Genomic DNA, 11,165 nt, shown 5'->3' with positions numbered 1-11,165 from the left:
TTCCTCAAATGTTGAAAAAACTGGAGAGGATCCATTTCCTTGTTTGGAATGGTTTGAACGATCCAGTGTGATGTTAGACATACTTTGACATGAATTTGGTAGTTAAATATTTATTTCGATTTGTTTTCCTTTGATGTAGGTTACTAAGTGTTTTTTAACGACTTTAGTTGTAAAAAAAAGGTAATTAAAAAGTATTGGTAAACTTAATTACATCTGAATATGTAGGTTTGTATTTAGTCAATATAAAAATTCCTAAATTCTTAATTTGAAGTTGTTATAACTTAGATTAAATTACTAAGTTAATGTTGTAGTCATTGTTCCTTATTTTAATAAATATTTTTACGTAATCTACCTTATGAATTAGATGAAAAATGAAGGTTGTTGTTATTTGTTTAAATGATTATATTTATTTACTTTAAATTACATAGACATTTGCCAATTTAATTACGAATTTTTTATTAGATATTTTTATTTGAATTTAATTATGTAGACGGTTATTAATTTAATTATTCATTCAATAAGTAATCAATTTTATTCAAATGATTTTACAATGTAGATGTATGTTTAGTTATTTGTTAACTTAATTTTATAATTCAATTTAAGTTGTTATGTAAACGTCTGTTGGTCGGAGGAATTTTTTTAAATAAATATTTTATTTAATTTCTTTAAAAAAAATTCGTTGGTAAGATTATGTAAACTAAAATTTTTATAGCTTTATAGGTTGATAGACTCTTAATTTGGATTTTTTATTATTTACTAGATGGGTCGCCTACAGCCCAGGAGAGTTAGTCACAGACTCCTACCACCAGACACAATTCTTCCCTACCTGAGGGAGGCTAGATTTGGCGACGCCGTGGCACTGAGGGACTTCGCTTCGATAACTCCATGATCACAGTATTTATGGAGCGTTGGCGTCCAGAGACCTACACCTTTCACATGTCGTAGGGTGAGTGCACAATCACACTACAGGACGTCGCCTACCACCTTGGGCTACGCGCCAACGGTGAGCCCGGTGGGTGCTTTCGTGACTTCCATACTTGGTACGACACCGAAGCTTGGGAATTGGTTGAGCATTTACTCGGTGCCAGGCCTTCTGCAGTACAGCAGCAGGGAGTGCAGAGGGGAGAGGCTTTCTCGTTGAAACTTACATAACTTCAGGAGCGTGTCCGACAGATGCCACCCGATACTGCCAATCCAGAAACCCTCCTCGTTGTTATCCGTAACATACTCCTCGTCTGAGTCTTCACCGTCAACATCCATGTCATCCACTGGAACAGCAACGTGTATCGCTAGTAGTGCGAGAGGTGGATCATCCTACACAAAGTCCGACTATCCAGATCCACCGCCACCGACATCACCAACCTCTATAGAAAGCTCCATCACTTGTTCGGAAATGATTCTCCCATGGATGTCAAGTATCAGCCGCACATGCTCGTCGCCATGTAGCCAAAACAGACGAAACCGAAAAACTCCATATCAGCTCTAGCAGCATATACCCTAACCGCCCAATCTCTTTTCTCCCATTACTAGCAATGCTACTCAATATCAAGCTCTTTAGCTCCAACAATGAAGTAACTCACTGTATACGCAACAAAACGGGATTCTCACACTCAAAAATGACTACCATTTCTCATAAGGCAATTGGGATACACACATACAACCAAATATCCACTACTATTAGACATTATGGCTAATTTGCGGAATAAAAAGGTATAGAAGTAATGAAATAATTGTGAAGAATAAAAAAGGTCGCACATCCTTTTATAGTTGCTGAAAATTTATTGTAACGTATCTCGTTTACACTGTAAACGTCATAATTTTTCACGTACTTCATTTCCAGTGCAAACGAAATAATATTACACGTATTTCGTTTACACTGTAAACGAAATATACACGTCTGTACATGTTAGCCTTATTTAGTTTATAGTGTAAACGAAATAAAATATAAAGTGCATTTTCATTAAAAAACTACAAAATATTTATTTCAGTAAATAAAATATTTATTTAATTTATTTTAAGAAAACTGTTAAAAAATGGACCACCACAATAATTTTTTGAATTTTTTATTTAAATCAAGTAAATATAATAATTACATAAATGTATTTAATGTAAAGAAATTATGGATGTGCATTCTCATTACATATCCCGGATATAAAAGGAAAAAATTCGTTAAACCCATAAACTAGAGACTCTGTACCAGAGATAAATAAAAAAAAAAAAACAAAAATCGAGTGTACCTGTAATATGATACAACTACGCAGTTGTGCATAAACTGGATACATTGTATCCGGAATATAGATGAGACCAAATTTGAGACACTGTACCCGAGATACATGTATAAATGTATATGGTTCTCTATACCCTAGATAAGTACATTAGAAAAAAGACCTATATAAGTAGCTTCTTGACTCATCCATTCATCACACTAAATCTATCTCAATTACATCAACTCTTTCTTTTTTTTTTTGTTTCTCATATAAATGGCCAATAATAAGTTTTTTTATTTTTTGTGATAGCTTATCCCAATGAGATTATTAGAAATGGTGAAAAGGGAGTGATATTTGAGTGAAATTTATTTGTGATGTTGTGCACTTGCCGTGATAATTTTTTAATGCACTTAAAATTGTCATACTGAGTAACATAGAGGCAATTGGTTAAAAAAATTGCACAACAAGAAAAATGCTAAGTACCGTCGGATTTATCAAAGAATTTACCAAGAAAATTTGCCAATAATATGTTTACCGTCGGAATAAATCTGACAGTATAAACCTCACCGGTAATTATTTATCAGCAGATTTTTTCATCCAACGGTAATATATTATTAATTAATAATTAAATTAATAACTACTATAACACCATCACTATCAGAATGTTCCGCTTCCAGTTGCGTCATTCTGAAAGCGAGGATATCACGACGACTTAACTCTATATAAATATAATAAGGAGGAGCCTTTAAATAAAATGAAGTTTAAAATAGAAGACGTTTTTATAACACTTTATTTTCTTCTAAAAATAAATCACACAAATATACATAACTACGTCACAATTCACGACTGCACTTTTTATTTACTATAACAGTTTATACAAATAATATACAAACATATATTATATAGTTATAGTTCCTATCCCTCTTTAAAAGATGTAAAATAATAAGGGCGAGGTGGCACCTAGTACCACCGGCACTGTTTCTCTCTCCTCCCTCCTCTCTTCTCTTCTCCATTTCCTTCAATTTTTCAGTCTCCTCTCTGATCTCTTTCTTCTTCTTTACCGTGTGTGTGTAGTGTTAGAGTTAGGGAGAGAATAGTGAAAGAGTGTGTGAATAATTTTAGGGTTAAAGTTAGAAAAGGGAATAAGGATATAATAAAAATTTTGATAAAATTAGATATTAAATACAATTATTTTTTAGAATATTATTTATTTATAAACTCACTAATTAGTTTTAAATAGCTATTCTAATTTAAAAATTAAATATAATTTAATTATTTTTTTAATTCATAAAATTAAAATATTAAATTTTAAATCTCAATTATTTAAATTAAATTAACAAATTTTTATTATTTTTTAATTAGTGAAAATATAACTGTAAATATGCAAAACGGGCCTGCTACACATACAAGTATCCAAGCATCCAAGTTGGCCCAGCCCAAATCAAAGACACGCGCATAAGGAAGCATAACATGGCGCGTCAAAATCACGCGCTCAACACAAACGGTTACGTATGGCAGACTCTTCCACTTCCTCCACTTCTTCCACTTCTCAAAACGCTTCGAAACCAAGGAAACGCTCCCATTTTCGAGCAAAAATCAAAGTTCAAAATATACAAATCGTTGTTCGAAACCTCCATCAAAACAAGATCAAACTCTCCGTGAAGAATCTGAAGAGAAAACGAAGCAAATACACTCAACGTAAGTTCATCAAGATTACTGTATATTTTAGTTTTCTTCTACGTCGTTCTTCTAGGGTTTACTGTGCTATCATTCTTGCTTCTTTGTCACACTGTTCTAAGTTCTACGTCATTCTTCTAAGTTCTACGTCGTTCTACATTCTTGTTCTAAGTTCTCTTGCTACTGTTGTTGATTTTTGGGGCTTTATTCCGTAGATTGGGGGTTGAATACTGTTTGAACTTGTAATGTGACTTGATATTGATGCATGTTTGAGTGATATCTCACTGATATATATGAATGTATCTGAATAATATCTATCTCACTGTTATCAATGGGTGTATCTGATTCTTACATATGGGTGTATCTTACTCTTATCAATGGGTGTATCTGACTCATATATGCGTGTATCTTACTGATATCTGAATTAATTTGATATTGAAGCATGTTTGAGTGATAACTGACTGATATATATGGATTTATATGAATAATATCTATGGGTGTATCTCCCTGTTAACAATGAGTGTATCGGATTCTTACATATGGGTGTATCTTACTGTTATTAGACCTTGTAATGTTGCTTGATATTGAAACATGTTTGACTGATATCTGACTGATATATATGAATGTATCTGAATAATTTCAACGGGTGTATCTCACTGTTATCAATGGGTGTATCTGAATCTTACATATGGGTGTATCTTACTGTTACTAATGGGAGTATATTTGTGTGTATTTTTTGTTTCAGACAAAATGGCAGCAAGAAACCAAACGAAAGACCTTAAGTGTGCCACACATCTCCTGAGTGATAAGTTCAGAAACATGGCTGAGGAGAAGAAGGCAATTGTCAGGGATCTCGGATTTGGTGGGTTGATGCATGTCCCACCTCTAAGGGTGGATCACCAACTCTTAAGGGAACTGGCAAACAACTTCAAACTTGGGGAGAACAGACTGAAGACAGGATATGGTTCTTTCCAAATAACACCAAAGACAATAGGTGATGCGCTTGGCATCAATGCAATAGGTAACTAGCTCAAAATTATAGGTGTATATTAAGTTCATGCTTGGGTGTATTTAAGGTTGATGCTTGGGTGTTTTTGAACCGATTTTGATACTTTGTTGTTTTCTTTTTTGTAGGAAATCTGTTTCCTGAGAAAGTTGAGTATAAGCAACTTTATAAGCAACTTTCTGATGATGACAAAATAATTTATAGAAGATTCCAGGGTAAGACCCTCAAAAGTCTTACCGATGAAATGATGGAAATCGGCGTTGGCAGCGAAGAGGAACGCCTGATGTTCAAGAGGATATTCATCCTCTACATACAGATGGCGTTCCTTTTGCCAACGACGATAAACAAAATATCGCCCGTGCACCTCGCCCCAATTTTTAAGATGGACGGCATATCGGATAGAAACTGGGGGGCGCATGTTTTGACCTTCTTGATCAAAGGCATCACAGACTACCAGGAGAAGAAGAAGAAGGCAATTGATGGCTGCCTCTTTGCCCTCATGATAATATACTTTCATCTTTCTGAAAACAAAGGCAAGAAGAGGGCCGAAAGACCACCAAAGCCTTGGATTGCCAACTGGACTAAGGAGAAGTTGGTGGAAAGAATGACTGCAGAAAAAGAAGAAATTTTGGTAAGTAAACATAATATGTTGCTTGTATTTTATTTACCTGAATGCTGCTAGCTAAAATATCTCATGTTTCAGGGGATTGTGAAGATGGCGGAGACAAGAGCAAGAGAAAAAATGAAAGAAAAAGAAAAAAAAGAAAAAAAACAAGAAATCAAAAAACAAAAAAAAGGAAGGCGAGTCCAACATCGTCTTCGGAGACAGAAACAGCTACTGACAGTGACACTTCTACCTCTGAGTCTGAGACTCAACAAGACTCGGAGGATTCAGCAAGAAAACACCCCATCAAAAAGGGGAAAAAGTAAGTACCATACTTGGGTGTAATTTCTTTTTCGAGTTGGGTGTATCTTGTTGATCACGTTGGGTGTATTTTTAGTATGTTCTAAATAATCACTGTTTGCCTTCCAGAATGGACTCCAGAAAAAGAAAGCAGAGGCAAGAGGAGCCAGATTCTGATTCAGAATCTGAATATGAACAAAGTGATGAGTAATGTCCTGAAATTATTACTCCTTTCTTTTGGCTTCATTATAAAGATTTCGTATATTAACTGAAGTGTCTGTTATTAACTTATAGGAGTGAAGAATCATCACCTGCAGAGAGGGAGAAGGAGAAGAAAAAAACAAAAACAACACCAAAAAAGTAAGCACTTCTTTGCATAATATTCTGTGATAAAATTAATTTTTTATTTCTGATTGGTACTCTTTTTTTTCCACCCAGAACACAACCAAAAAAGAAAAAAGTTCTCGTGGAGGATTCACCTCCTAAAGAAGACCAATACTTTGACGGGTACAGTACCTCGTAAGCTATATTACCGTCTATCGTCGTAATTATTTTTGTTAACATCTTCTTTTATGAATGTAGTGAGACATATGAAATATCAAGTGACGAACTGGATGAATGGCTAGGGCAAAACGTTGATAAATCTGCTGCAGAGGGGTATGTCTTGATGGGCTGTCTATTTCATATTTTGTTGTGTTTTGTATGCTAATAATTGTTTCTTGTTTCGCAGGGAGAACCAACCTGACCTGCGATCGACAGAAGGTCGCTATGTGTCGTCTGAAACGTAAGAAGCTTTATTATTTAATAAAATCTTGTTATCATGAATTGGGTGTGTCTTGTGGTACCATTTGGGTGTATTGAGTGGATCAAGTTGGGTGTATGTTGTCTAATAAGTTGGAATATTAACTTTGTTGTGTTGCTTGGATCAAATCTGTCTTAGAATACCGGCTGTGAACTTGGGAACTGATGCTCCTTCCTCTCAAGGAACACAGAACAGAGTAGTGTAAACCAGCCGTCACAGAGCATGTAATTTCTCTTTCAAATAACCGTTACTTTTGTTCTTCTATTACCCTTCTACTTCTAATTCTGTATATATTTTTTTTAGAAAAAAAAGCCCTTTATTATTTTATTCAAGAAAAAAAAGGCAGGAAAAAAAAGCAAAAACTGCAAGTATGTAAGTTCTCAAAAAAACAAAGCCTGTCTTCTTTTTGAATTGTTGGGTGTATTTCTTGAATTTCTTTGGGTGTATTTTAGGTTGAGTCCGTCTGATTCGAATATGATGGTTGTGAGGGAACAGACACCGTCGGAAGCGCTTGCAATGTGAGTTTTACAATAATATTCACCCTTATAACCTTATTATTTTCAAAGGCGTTGTTAACTTTTCATTTTTCTTCTTGTTTAGAGTCCCGATTCAGGTTTTTGTGCCGGCATCCCAAACAACCGCTGAACAGATTTTGAACCAACCCCTATGCTACAGATTGAAGGGACTACAGAAACGTAAGAAATAGTATTGAGTGTATATTTGTTTGGAGTTTGGGTGTATATTAGCTAACAGTTTGGGTGTATATTGTTCCTGATTAGTTTCTTTTACGCCGTGATTAATTTTTTGTAACTGTGCAGCACTCCTGAAACCCCCAAACAACTTCAAGAGACCACACCCACAGTTCCCCCAGCTCCAACTAAAGTGTAAGTTCATCAGACTAAAATCAATCTTTGCTTATCATCTGTATATTCTTATTCTTATTCTTATTCTTATATATGATGACGCAGTCATCCAGACGCAGAAGACGCTGCTGCCCTTTGATGATGGCACGGACAGCTTCCTATGTTCCGAAAACAGATCCAGGGGTGCCATCATTCAGTCTTGGATTGACTGATTCAAGCCAGGAGGGGGCGTCAACGCAGGAGACAGAAATGGGAAAAATCTCCAGAAGCTGCGAATTTGATAGAACAATTGGACAGTTTGGTCCAAAGAATAGCAAGCAGCGCGACGAAGGAAAAAACACAAGTCCACAAATTCAGAGGGAGACTGGGGGAGAAAGTTCTGCAAAGTTTGAAACTCCTCGGGGATTATATCAGATTACGGATGATATGAAACAAAAGTGCTACATCTGGGGGACGAGACTGAAGGAAGATGCAGATGGCAATACTAACGAGTATGAGGAATGTGCACTCTGATTGGCCAAGGAAATACATTTTGATGAGAATGCACCTTGCTTCCCTCCAGGCAAAAAGTGATATAGAATCTCAGGTAATATTATAATAAGATTCATGTTTTTACACCAAAGTCAATTACAATGCTTATTAATGTAAAATTGATTTCGGCATATATTTCTAGATTGTATCTGCCATCTGCCTCATCCTCAACAACAAAAATGAAAAGAGATTTCAAGAACAAATATACTGTCTCCCCCCCGATATTGTGGTAAGTCTTACTTCTACGAACTTCGGGTGTATTTTCTGTATTGATTTGGGTGTATTTGTCACGTTTCATTGGGTGTAAGTTTAGTATTTCATTTCTCGTTTCCCATTCTTGCAGTGCATGGCACTTTCGGATCACCCAAAGGGGAATTCGTATCACCGAAAACGGAAAAGGAATTCAGGGTGGAAGCCTACCCGAGTTTCATTCCCTTCATAGATAGAAAAAAATTGACTTCGCACCCATATGTAAGTTTTCATTTGCTAAATTTGTTAGTAGGCTTATTTACTTATTTGCAAAATAAAACAACACACTGTTCGTGTGTGGCAATCCTTCAGATTTTTGCCCCTGTCTGCTACGCCGGGCATTGGTGGTTATGGCTGATAAATACAAGAAAGCGTAAATGTCAAATACTTGACCTGCTACACAAAATAGCTCCCACTGATGAGAGAAAGGCCATTAATAAATTCACTGTAAGTTGCCTCTGTCTTCTTTACTTTAATAGATAGGTCTATTTCGTTAGTTGTGATGGGTGTATATTGTCCATTCAGTTGGATGTATCTTGCACATTCATTCGGGTGTATTACTGATTTGTTTTCGTATTTAAGGGATACGTATTTTCAAGATTGATAACATATGCGGCGGGAAACCTCTTCAGAAAGGGGAGAGGGAGAAGGAAATTAAATCACCATATGTTAAAATATCAGGCCAAAAAACAAGGTATAAATTTGTGAGTCTGAACATTAAACTTTTGTAAATGAGATTTGTAATTTATTTTATTCGTTTTCAGCTATGACTGCGCTGTGTACGTTATGAAGTGGATGGAGATAATTGAGCCGGAAAACATCAAAAAGGGGAAGTATCAATGGGATAATTGGCCACAGGTAACTGTCTTTAAACCATATAACTCTGTATTACTTTACTGAATTAATATTGCTGTTTAAACAGAATATACTTTTTATTGTAGGAGGAGGTGGACCACTATAGAGTGGAGTACGCATCCCGGATACTATTGAGTGAGATGAATACACAGAGAGATCGGGCAATTAGAGAGAGTAGTGCTATAAGGCTGTCGAAGCCATCATCTATATTATTAAGTCCGTTTTGTCAGATTAATTCTGCTGATATAGAAACTGGGTAATCCAACTGCTTGGTAGTTTGTAAATTGAACAAATGATGTAAATATTTGCCATTTATCACAACTTCTATTCCATGTATATTTTTTCCCATAGTTAAACTATCTGTGCTGGTAAACTGTCTGTGATGTATTCAAAAGCTGTATTACAGGTGGTAAAATATGAAGGAAAAAACAAAAACACAAATTATAAACTGCTACACCCAACGCAAGTCTAATAATACACCCAAGGTTGTATTAAATATACACCCAAACTGTCTGCACTGTATTCAAAATGTATGAATTACATGTACTAAAATTTGAAGAAAAACATCAAATCAAATATAAACCCATAACCTGAGAATTTTTACAGCTTTTGTTTTATATATATCTATATATGTGTCTATATCTAAATTGTGAATTAACGAAAATACACCCAAATAACGGTGCTTTTACACCCATATTCTGTAAAACTATACACCCAACGAGTTATCCCCTGCTGCTGGTACCCTGAACTGATAACTCATAACGTGTCCTTGATATTGGCTGCAATTTGAATGCGCCGCTGATGCAGCATCAAACAGGTTTATCTGAAATATAACACACACACATTACCTAAACTATTAACGAGAAAAATAAACTCAATCGCCACAAATTAAAGAACATTACTTTTACCTCGCTTAAAACTTTCGTCTTCTTCTTCTTTGTGGCATTTGCGATCTGTTTCTCCAGCTTTGAACCTAGCCTGTTTTTTGGACGTCCTCTTGTTCGAATCCTTGGCGGGCTTTGAAGCTCGTTAACGGATTCCAAGTTGGCGTCTTCGTGGGATAAAGAAGATGTCCCCTTCCTTTTGGCTTTTAATGCTTCCATCTCGCCATGACGTTATCGTACGCGCGGTGCAGAATTCCAGTCAGCTCCTCCGATTCGGAGGCAAATTCGCATATATTTTGCGAACGAAAAACCAATTGGTCGAACCTCTTGCTTCTTGGCTCCATTAGTGGCTCGTCGTGGCTGCTCTTGATGTGTGTGTGTCGCCTCTTTACCTTCTTGCTCCATCGTTCCAGTATGTATCTCGGTGACACTTGGCTTACTTGTTCGAAGCTTAACACGCTTAGTGCGTGACGGCACAGTATCCCTCTCGACTCGAATAATAAGCAATGGCATTTTACCTCGGCTGCAACCGAGTCGTAAGTAACCGCAAACTTGTTGAATATTGAGCTGGAAACTTGTTCTCCGACTTCGTATACTGAATAGCCTAGAGCGGAATTCTTTAGTCTGGTGATGCAATTCGCCTTTCCTCTGAATTGCGCTTGGACTTCCCTAAACTTTGCGTGAGTGTACGCATCTTGAAACTGAGCTTCAATGCAGGATTTGGTTGCACACGGTATGACCGTATGAAAATCTGCAGCGTCTGATTCTCTCTCTGCTTGCTCCCTGCTTCCGAGGCAATTATCGTATTGTTTGACGAACTGAATAAGCGAGCTGTTCCGGGTGATATACTTGTTAAAAAATGAATGCATGCTCTCGCTCCTTTGTGTGCTTCTCATCCCTGCCCAGAAATGGTGATCCAGATAGATAGGAACCCATATGTGACGGTCTTCGTACAGATCTGCATAATACACCCAAAGACAGTCTATAAATACACCCGAAAAAACATGCAATTTACACCTCTGATGCAGATTTTAAAAAGACATTACCTGAAAGCCACTTGTTGTCCCCAAGACCAAAATTCAGCAGAAAATCGTTCCAATTCCTATTGAATGAGTCTTTGCTGTGAGAGTTCCAAACAACTTGGCTCATTTCTTGTTCGATATCGGCATGTCCCTTGTACCCGTTTA

General features: G+C 36.3%; 2 protein-coding genes across 2 annotated transcripts; both read left to right on the top strand.

The window, feature by feature from the left end:
- The first annotated feature begins 3,602 nt into the window (after positions 1-3,602).
- LOC140182826 (uncharacterized) lies at positions 3,603-5,873 on the top strand. The gene is made up of 4 exons (XM_072230268.1): positions 3,603-3,905; positions 4,630-4,905; positions 5,019-5,521; positions 5,594-5,873. The coding sequence occupies exons 1-4, from the start codon at positions 3,719-3,721 to the stop codon at positions 5,837-5,839; spliced, it is 1,212 nt and encodes a 403-aa protein (XP_072086369.1). The 5' UTR covers positions 3,603-3,718; the 3' UTR covers positions 5,840-5,873.
- Positions 5,699-9,354, top strand: LOC112784170 (uncharacterized). Its single transcript, XM_072231331.1, has 8 exons — positions 5,699-5,816; positions 5,924-6,001; positions 6,089-6,154; positions 6,233-6,301; positions 6,377-6,451; positions 6,525-6,578; positions 9,004-9,097; positions 9,181-9,354. The coding sequence occupies exons 2-8, from the start codon at positions 5,925-5,927 to the stop codon at positions 9,352-9,354; spliced, it is 609 nt and encodes a 202-aa protein (XP_072087432.1). The 5' UTR covers positions 5,699-5,816; position 5,924.
- The last annotated feature ends 1,811 nt before the right edge of the window (positions 9,355-11,165 follow it).

The sequence above is a fragment of the Arachis hypogaea genome, chromosome 20, assembly GCF_003086295.3.
Source record: "Arachis hypogaea cultivar Tifrunner chromosome 20, arahy.Tifrunner.gnm2.J5K5, whole genome shotgun sequence".
Taxonomy (NCBI): Eukaryota; Viridiplantae; Streptophyta; class Magnoliopsida; order Fabales; family Fabaceae; genus Arachis; species Arachis hypogaea.
The sequence above is the reverse complement of the archived record's forward strand: the minus strand, read 5'-3'. Positions and strand labels throughout refer to the sequence as shown.